Here is a 10388-nt window from a genome sequence, read left to right as displayed (position 1 = left end):
GGGGGAGGGGCGTTGGGGCAGAACCATTTTGATAGAAACTATCCTTCAGAACTAGGAAATAAATTCAAAGTTCTCTATTCTCAACTGTCATTTTTGGTGTTTGAAATCTACGGGTAAAGTGGGTGTTTCAGCTCCCTTTAGTGGCTGGCCACATGGAAGATGACAGCCTATTATGGCTTCTTGTTACTTTGTTAGCTCAAGTGGCAGAGATCTGCACAGTGAACCCAGAGGTCCCAACACTATTCGTGAGCCATGAGCATTTCAATATAATGCCACATGATGGAGTTTCTGATTTCCCCCCCCCTTAGGTTGCTTTAAAAAATAATTAATATTGATTTAGAGGGAATGCCAAAATGGTGGCCCCAGAGAGCTTCCCCCACTCTCCAGAATCTCTGTCCAAGGTGTAAAAATTGCTAATTATGCTTCTGCTAAGTGTTGTACAGACTGTGATGAATACCCAGATCCAAGACAAGGTTTTTCTCCCCCTTCAACACTGGGGATGAGGGAGGGGGTGGAGAGGAAACTCATTTTGGGCTTGTGTATGGCCTGGGGTAGGCAGCTGCTGCTGTGGCTCCAGCAGGAGAAAAGGTGATAGCTAGGTCCCAAACCAGCCTGATGGGGGAAGGGGTTGTGGCACAGCCCTAATGGGAGGGAAAAGGGGCATGGTCTGGCCCTGATCCAGAAGCACTGGTGCCTGGCTTGGTCCTGTGGGTTAAGGGGGCCATAGCTTGGCTCCAACCAGCCATGCAGGGAATGGGGTTTGGGTATTTGGCAAAGGGGAGGGTGTCCATATCAATGGCCGCTGCTCCCCTATTGCCAAATTTCCGGACCTATGAGGAGCCCCACAGGACAGATGTGATGGCTCTGTGGGTCTCATTTGACCTACGGACTGGAGCTTGAGCTGCCCTGTTATAGAGTGAGTCAACCCACGCTCCTTTCTAATAAGTTTTGTGTGGAAATAAATTGGTTTCATCACAATGCATGTTGGCCTGCAGTTTTTCAGGCTAAAAACATTATAAGGATTTTGTAATTATTTTCGTAGGTAAGCTCTACAAATCCAGGTAATTCAGAGTAAAGGGCAAAGTTAAAAGAAAACCAAACATATTTAAGATATGTTTACACAGTAAAGGCTCCTAAATAACTTTAATTCTGCTGTTTTAGTTGCACCATGAAATAACTATACAGTTATTTATTATGTAATTGTTTTTGTAGACTCAGTTTAAAGGTGAGAGTAATTTTTTTCCTTTTTACATTTTTTTCTCATTCTGTTGCTACAGAGTGGAGGTTATTTAGCCATGTTTGTGTGAAGTCTGTCAGATAGCAGGGCATGGTAGCACCTTAGGGACTTATTCAGAGAGGCATAAGCTTTCATAGGTGTCAGCCGCCTTTATCAGATGCTCTGAGTTGGCTCCAATTCTGAGCAAAGTTACCTAAACAGGCTGATCATTACACTAAGCCCCAGGATCAAAATTTTACTGATAGAATAATAGGCCTGAAGTTGACCTGTACATGTGTTCCATGTACACACAGCATTTAAAGTCTGCAGGGCCATGAACTGGGGCGCGAATAGCTTTCCCAATCCCCAGGCTTTGCAATCCCTGCCCCTGCTGTCCAGCTGTGGAGGATAGCCTCCCAGAGCCCAATTCCTAGTCCCGGGGACTTTGCGATTCCTGAGGGACTGGCCAACTTGGGGAAGAAGAAGAAACTGTGAGTGCTGCTCTGCTTCCCACCCAGCCCTCTCCCAACCTGGCAGTCCCTGGCTTGGGGCAAAGTCAGGGAGCAGCCTTTGCTGCCCTGGTCCCTTCCTGGACCAGCCCGGGAGAGGAGCATACAAGCATTCACTCTTCTGTGAGGAACTCTCAAAACCTGGAAAATCTCCTCCCAGAAGGAATCCGGACTCATGGTAGAGTTAATGTCTTTATTAGACCAACTAGATTTTTTGCAAAAATCTAATTAGTCTAATAAAAGATATCACCTCTAGTATGAGTCCTGATTCCTTTTTGCCTCTAGACCAATACAGCTACAACCTGGATACCTTCTCCCAAAGGGGGCATTTTCTCCTGGGGGAAATTAAGTGAACACTTGAACACTTATTTTTGTCAGGAAACGGGTGCTTCTCCTGGTATAAATGTGCATGGCTTTAGGATTGTTTGTTAAGAGTACTTGGCAAGAAAAGTTTAATGAGCAGTATGGACAGGTCACTTTGCTTGAAACAGAAGTAAATTCCCCAGCTCAACTCATGACTGGATTGCAGGGTTGAGCATTTAGTTAAAATGTTTATTGTAAGTTTAAAAAAAAAAAAAAGAAAAAGAAAAGACAAGTTTCATTGCTGAAGCTATCAAATGGCAGCAGGTGGGTGACTGGGGAGCATATGTCTGAATGAAAATTGGGGAGACTTGTAATCAAGTAGCATTTTCGAAAACCTGTCAGGGATTTTAATCAGTGATATCTTTTATTGGACTATCTGTGTGGTTGGGAGAGATTTAGGCACTGTTTTTAAGGTTCTTCTTCAGGTCTAGAATTCTTTGCATTCAAAAGCCTGTCTAAGTCTGTCCCAACCCTGCAGCTGGTCCAATAAAAGATACCACCCAGAAAAATCCTTGTATCCCGTATACTTCCCAGACTAACACAGCTACCACATCACTTTCGCAGTTATTCAGTATTCCCTGTTCACAACACAAGGATTCACTAGAGACCAGGTTGTTACTATATACAGGCACAGTTTTCACTTATATCATGTAGCTGGGTGTTCCTCTCTGGACTTACCTTTGAGTTTTACTACTTTATTTTCTTGTTCTTCCCAATCTTTTATTTTGAATATAATTCTTTATACTTACTTCTCCCTGGATGGTTTTTCTCTACCTTATGGTGACTGTTGTATTTAAAGTAATTCTAGTTGTAGCCTATAAAGAAGGCTTAAAGTCTAACACAACTACTTTATTTTGTATTACTTAGTGTTATAGTTGCAAGAAGACACTGTCTAGCCAAGGTAAGTGTAAACATGAAAACTAAGCGTTAGTTGGAAAAAATTAATTAATTTTATCCTCTACTGAGACGATCCAGTGAATGTCACTTGGGTAGTAGAGGGTTTGCGGTTATCACAGTGGTACACCCAGATTTGTCTCTTTGGATATCTATTCTGTGCTTCCCACAATGGACTTTGGACACCAAAGTTGTTTTTTATACATCTAATGGGATACTAATTTGAGCAATTATGTGAAAATAAGCTGTGTAATTGCACTTTCATTTTTAATGTGTGTGTTTGAAAATCAGACTGTTGAAAAATGGGTTTGAAGCCACCAACATTTTGGGGGGCTTTTTGTGAGATTTATCAATGTTCAGAGTTGCAGAGTGCTGAGTAAGGCTTGAGACTTTCACTCTTCCCACGTGTCTTCCTCCCCGCCCCCCGCCTATACTTGGTGTATTTTAGTACATTCAATAAAAAATACCTAGGCAGAATCTTTTACCACTGTACTTTTTGTATTAGCATTTTACCTTTTGAATTCTTCTTTTGTTTATTTGATTGTCCTGTGATATTGTCTAAGGGCAATAACAGTTCAAAGTCTTTACCTCTAGTTTTGATTTATATTCAGGCAAGAAGTATTTTTTTCCTAAAATTGAACCTGAAACTTGGGGTCGATTTAGATGCAGTCAACTCATAATAAAAACAACATGGTAAAATGACTATGCAGGAGGGAGGAACATTAAACAACTTTTTTTTATTTGTAAATATCTGTAAAATAAAAGCAAGTAAAAAGTATCAATGTTTAGTTGCAGTTTAAATCTAGCAACGTTAATAGCACAAAGGCAATTTGCTATTGAACCTCGAGAGACTAAACTCTTACTGTTCATCTCCTAGGTGCTATTCTAGCTGAAGCATTAGATACAGGTCTAATATCTGTCAACAGGCATAGATTAAGATGCAGAGGATTTTTTTTTCCATGTTATTTGAGCTGGTTTCTCATGGGAGGCAGAACATATCTTCAATAAACAGTGATGTGTTTGAAGGATTGTATTGCTCTTTACTGGTCACTAGTGACTAGCAGGAGCAGCTCAGCTCTCCCACAGAAGTGCCCACACACAATTTTGTTGTTTGGTAAACAAAGCATGGCAGTGGGCCTTTGAAAGGACGCTGGAGTTACTGTAGTCATGTAGGTCAGAGGTCACTTAAATCATGTTCTGCTTTAATATTTTTTTAAAGGGCCCACCTCCTGATGCATCTGGGATGGTGTTGTGTAAGAAATCTCAGAGTTTTATCACCATCACCTGGGCTAGATTAGCCAATAATTATTACCTGTGACTGTTTCAACAGTTTGGAATCATTTTTGCTCAGGGGTTTAAGGGAAGAATCCCTTTTAGGCTTCACTTGTCTTTATTATGAAAATAAATCAGTAGGAACAGTCGCATAAGTTCACATCATGGCCCATATGTTTTGATGGTTCTGTAAATGTACATTTTTGGGTTAGAAGCTTTAAAGCTGTTAAGCGTTAACCCAGCTACTGATCTTTTTATTTCTTTAATGGATGTGAAGTGGATTCTGTTTGTTACATGTGAATGGCATTTGAAGCTGTTTGCTTATGGTACAAAAGTACAGCAAACTGGTATCTAAATCCCTGATTCCTGGAGCATCTTTCAAAAGAAGAAAGATAAGCTTTACATTTCTGCCAGATTTAATCTTTTTTTTTCCATTGTGAAGAACTGAATTCTTAGGATCAATAAAAACAACAATATTTGTATTGTAGATGCAGTACTGGTCCCATGTAGAAAAGGGGGCCACTTAGATTATCAAGTCTTTGGAACAGGGTGTGAAGGTTTATACAGTGGCCAGCACAATGGCGTCCTTCTCTTTATACATACGGCCCGATACACACATGTAAAAACATCCCTGCTCCAGAGAATGTACAGTGTAAGCAAGCTGTATTTTGATAAAATGACTTTGTGAAACAGGGGCACATTTCTCTTGCTCATTTCTGGAGTGGTTTGGTTTTTAATGTAATCACAGGGTTTAAGGATTTATTTGAAATATATAAAAGTGGAAAGATTCAGAACGATGACCAGAGTTCTGTTTTAATGTACTGTTTTTGTGCCCTGAGATTGTGATTGTGATTGATGTGTAATTTCGGGTTAAGTGCTTTTAAATCCCTATTCCCACAATTGGATGTAGTGGCAGGGAACCCAGCAGTATTCAGTAAACTGCATTATTCAGAGTTGAGGCTGTATCCATGTACAAGAAGGATACTTCAGCATGTAGTAAAACTATTTATTTGCTTAAAGCACTCTTCTGAACGGGGTCCTATTTGGATTGTTTGTTTAAGGCCAACAGGAAACTCAAGGCAGGCTATAACAGAATATAACCGTGCTAAGAAATTTATGCAATTAAAACCAGAGTTTAATTTACTAATCTCAAAATGTCTTGTGTGCCCTCTACTGGCTATGCATCAGCAGTGACTAAACAAACTTGATTCATTAGTGATGGTCTGTAGCAGAGCCAGGGCAAATTCCAAGAGTGAAAATTTATGCAAATCATTTTCTCTGGGTCAGGCTTTTATAGAAGGGGATCTTATTTAAACCAAACTGACCTTTTGTTTGGCAGAAGCTTGTGGCTGCATTCATGCCACACTGTTTTACAAGCAGTAAACTAATAATTAAAAAAGACCACCCCCACACCCAAACCCCAAATCCAGTAAAGTACAAAACCAGGAGAGCAAGTCACTTGTAACTTTCTTTTCAAACCTCCTTCTCCTGACTTGTGGTCATGCAACTTCTTTGCTTGCTTGTCCTCTGAGAGAAATGCACCTTCCTAAGGTGTTAAGCCTCAGTAGGTTCAGCTGTATGTAATTATCTCTCAGCTGGTAGTATTTTCCTGAGTTGCTTCTATACCCAGGCAGGGAATTCTTCTCCAAAACTGTAGGTTGTCATCTTGTGTGATAAGGTCTTTTCGTAGGACTACTGCCAGGGCAAGGTGTGGCAAAGTTTCCCGATCCCCTAGAAGGGGTTCCAAAAAACTCCTGTGCCTATCATTAATTTGAATACCAAAAGGACATCAACTTGCCAATATTAACAAATCCATGAAGTTTCAGAGACCACTGAAATGAGGTATCTTATGGCCAGGGTATTGTATCTAGCTTTTTTGAAGCTTTGTCCATCTAATGAGAGAACAAAAACATAACCATGTGGCTTGGAACATCTGTTCCTAAGCTAGAATAAAGAATACCAATAATACCTGACAAATTCTCCGATATTGTGCATTGTTCACTTTCAGTTTTTGCTGAACATTTCCAGAAAACCTGATATTTGAAAAGGATGACTGGTTCATTTTTATTTTTGTTTCCTTACAAAATAACTGAGTACTCTTTAACAGTTTTACTATTCAGGGACCTCTGACAACTCCAGTGATGTGGGTTATATGCATTGTGTCACCTACAAGACTTATCTTCTGCTGATAACATGGTGTACTCGGATAGTACTTTTGATTCAAAGATATCAGAGGACTTAAGAAAGAGCATTCCTGCTGTCATGCAAGGACCTGGTAGGCTATAATGACCAGCTCTTGCTTCCAGTAATAGCACTGTGGATTTTGTCTTGTCTTTAGTCAGTATGAGTGACTGCACATACACAAGTTAAAACTGGTTTCAAGGTAGAAGGATTGAAATTTCTGTTGAAGGTAAGGGAAAGTAGAAGAGCTGAACAAGATAAATCACAAAGATGCAGCAGGTGAAACAGTGTCTGAGATGAAAGCAGTGGGAAAGAATGGAAGAATCGATTGACTTGAAAATGAGTAGATAGTCTCTCTTAACTTGTAAGGTGAACAGTTTGAGGACAGTTGTATAGAGTAGAGAACAGAAGGATGTCAGCCAAATAAGAAGTCAGAATATGTAATTATTTATAAAGAGTTACACAACCTTTGTAAGTAATGTGTAATTATTGAAAGAGTTACAAGAGAAGAAAAAGACAATAATTCTGATTGTGATGGGAAATGCCAGTAGCACCCTGACAGATACTGAAAAAGGCGCTGTTTAATGGGTTTTGTCAAAGATTGAGAATCTTATTTAAGGGTTAAAAGCTTTTCTGGGGTTTTTCTTCTCTTTATGGTCTTCTGGTTGAAGTAAATTATCTCCATTTGCTTATTTAAGACTGTTGGCTGATTAACTTAATTAGTACTCATTCAGCACAGGAGTACTTTCCATGTCGAATTGTGTCTGCTGTCTCAGTGTAATAAAAAAGGGTAACAACACCCTTCTGGATTAAGCTTAGGAAGATTTGTTACTGAAGGTGAGCTTTAGACCAGATATGATGACAGCAAGAGAGGGAGGTCCTTCTGTAACTTTGAGAATTTGGCATGTTCTTTTAATTTAAAAATGAAAAATGTATACCTTAAAAAGTGGATACTGAGACATATCTTGTCTCGCCCCAAGCTGACATGTTTGTTTTTCTGCCTGCTATGGATTTTTTTGAGACATCAATGCACAGCAGTCATTTTAATTACAGAACTCATTTGTGGTATGGCCCTGAAAACACAGATGTTAAGGTGGGGGAGGGGGGCACACCTCAGACACTTTCTTTTAATAAAATGTTGCTGTAATTAAATTTTCAAGTGGGGAGGTAGGGGCAGAGGGAGAATATACTATTTTGGTTTCTAATATTTGATTGGCTTGGGATGTAATCGGACAATAAACTTCTATACTCTAAATAATAATATGCCATTTTTGTAATACATACGATAAAATTGCTGTTCAAGAGAGACCATGGGTTTTTATGATGGAGTTTCAAATTCTTTAGTATCAATATCCTACTTCTGCTAGGCTTTACCTGTTGCAGGTATACACAGTTATGGGTATTTAGGCCCAAGTCCATCTTAAGCATCTCCTTGATCCTGAACGATTCAGTAGTCCTATCAAGTTACATACTTGGTTACTCTAGGATGTTACAGTATTACTTACAGCTATAATAAGTGACCTTCATTTAAGCTTTATGGTCAGGTAAGGGAGACGCAACCAATGGATATGGAGAGCCAAATAATTTACTGGCCAGTAGAAAATGAAATAATTACAAGTCAGTGCATCTTGTATTGTTTTCTGTTGTGAAATTTCCAATTTAAATGCTACAATTTTCAGAGCACGCTGAAAAAGCAAATATGCCTTTGTAAATTAGTATTTGTTGTGGGAGTTAATGCAGGAAAAGGTTTTATGCTTCAGTTTGAGAGTATGCATATGCATCAGGCTGCAGATTGAGTTTGTCCTTTAACACTGACCTTTTTGTAAGTTCGTTGTGCAGTTGTGGAAATTGTCCAGTTTTTTGTAATTTGGAAGAGGTTTTTCCAGAACAAATTATTTCCTGACTGCTACTCATTTTTGAAGAATGTGGTTGCGTTGAAAACTCCCTCCTTCCCTCCTCTTATGCTGGAGCTGGTGGTGTCTAACATGAAGCTGGAATTTTTTTTGTTTGTTTATTTAAAAAGAGTTCAAATATGTTTGTGTCAGGCTGTGTTGCACCACTGCAACTATCCTGACTTACATACCTCAACCTTTGTTTCCAGCTTAAAACTCATTACTTTGGGTTAATTTTCCACAGCTGGCTGACTTGTGCCACTTCATTTTTGTGTGTAACAGCACTCCTAAAGTAGTATTTGTGTTTTTAAGGCAGACAAAAGTACTCAAGAGGTATGGTAAACACCAAATTAGTGATGCTCTTTCTTTGTTTTGTTGCATCCTTAAACCCCCCGTCCCCGACAAACGCTTTCTTAGTTTAGGTATCAATCCTACACACTCTGTCAGTAGTGATTCCACTGATCTCTGTGAGATCAGATAATTGATTGAATCTATTGATCCATCTTGGGGTTTTCTATGATATGCTTCATTGTATTATTTGAATCCTGTTGCTCACTAACCAGAGTAGTAAATTATGGTACTTGGATGTTTCCAGTGTCAGACCATTAAATTGTAAACTGCCTTCAGTTCAGACATTCTCTCCTGTTTGTCAAAGAAATATCATATTTAGGGCACAGCACAAATTATCATTGTTTCCTCTGACCTTTCCCTTGTGTGGCCAAAAGCAGTTTAACTTGAAAAACAATTTTAGTTGGCAATATTCAGATGTCTAGACTGATTATCCTTGGCTTTACAATTTGAATTTTTTGTTTTGCAGGGGAGGGGGAGGGCAGGGAGGGAGCTAAGAATAGTACAAAGAAAATACAATCATTGAATTATAATGCTAGAGAGCTGGCTGTGAATTACACTTTTGGCAAATTAATTCTAAGAGAGTTGTCATTTCTGTTATGTCATACAGGTTAACATACAGCCTTCTGAATGGCACCGCTCTCTCCTGCTCCCTCAGTCCTGGCTTGGATTTATGAGCAGAACATACCATGCAGTTTTACAGGTAGTTGGAGTGATGAGTCCTTTTCTGTATTTTCAGTTTTCCCATCAAGCAATTGAACTGTAAATATCAGCCACAATTCAGTAAAATGAAACCTGCATTTTAACTGTAAAATTTAAAATAATGAATTATAGACAAGTGTCCATACTAAAGGTTTGGTTAGAGTTCAGCCAGTGTTGGAGGTACATTTTGACATAGGTGCTGATTTGGCTGAAATACTTGGACTTTCAGAATTGTACTTCTCTGCTGAGATGCTTGTCCCAACTATGAATAATCCCTTGAGCTGAATTTTAATCAGTTATTCTTTGTGGAAAGATTATCTGAAGATGCTGGAGAGTATGACAAATTAGATGATGAGGATGGGAGAACCTTGAGCTCCTTCAAAAATGTGTTGCTTAAATTTTTATTTTTCTCTGCTTTTCTGTTGGTTTTATTTGAGTTTTAGTCGGGATTAACAAGAGGGCTGCTGTCATACTCTGAGTGAGAGACCAGACTACTGTTGTTTCTGAGCCATTCCAAGCCAGGGCAGACTGAAAATTTCAGCAGAAAGTCTCTTCTGATGAAATTATCTGGTCTAATTTCTTGACCAAAAAGATTCTGATCTATTTTGCACACCAAATCACCTAAAATATTTAGAGCAATAGTTTTCCTTTGAAAGCAGTGAATAGCTTGCTTTGTCTTGCTATCTTGGATGATTCATGTTTGTCTTCCCACCTATGTCAAGTGATACTGGCCACTTCCACAGTGTGAGCAACTCAGACTGCTGAGCAAATTCCCCAAAGTTTTAACTTTTCATGGTGGGATAATATAACAGAATTTTACCTTATGAGGGCAGGCTAGGCAAGAGGCCATTTTCAAAACAAAGCTAGAAAAGTGTAGATGGAAATGAATTATGTCAGCAAACAACAAATCACAGCTTTTCTTGATACCAGGTGCAGATTAAATAGCTATGGCCCTTCAGTGTGATTTTCAGATTAAACTGGATATAAATTCAGGCTCCATAATTATGATGC

General features: G+C 39.1%; 1 protein-coding gene across 5 annotated transcripts in view; it reads left to right on the top strand.

Annotated features, from left to right (window-relative positions):
* FOCAD (focadhesin) overlaps window positions 1–10388 on the top strand; it is a 318854-nt gene that overhangs the window by 247516 nt on the left and 60950 nt on the right. For all 5 annotated transcript variants that reach the window (XR_002097361.1, XM_019517493.1, XM_019517495.1 and 2 more), the window contains exon 22: window positions 9286–9378. Coding sequence is in view for 4 of the 5 variants with exons in the window: in XM_019517493.1 (XP_019373038.1) it covers window positions 9286–9378 (93 nt within the window). In the remaining variant the exon portion in view is untranslated. The remainder of the gene's footprint in view (window positions 1–9285; window positions 9379–10388) is intronic.

Source organism: Gavialis gangeticus, unplaced genomic scaffold, assembly GCF_001723915.1.
Source record: "Gavialis gangeticus isolate Ggan-Ray unplaced genomic scaffold, GavGan_comp1, whole genome shotgun sequence".
Taxonomy (NCBI): Eukaryota; Metazoa; Chordata; order Crocodylia; family Gavialidae; genus Gavialis; species Gavialis gangeticus.
The sequence above is the reverse complement of the archived record's forward strand: the minus strand, read 5'-3'. Positions and strand labels throughout refer to the sequence as shown.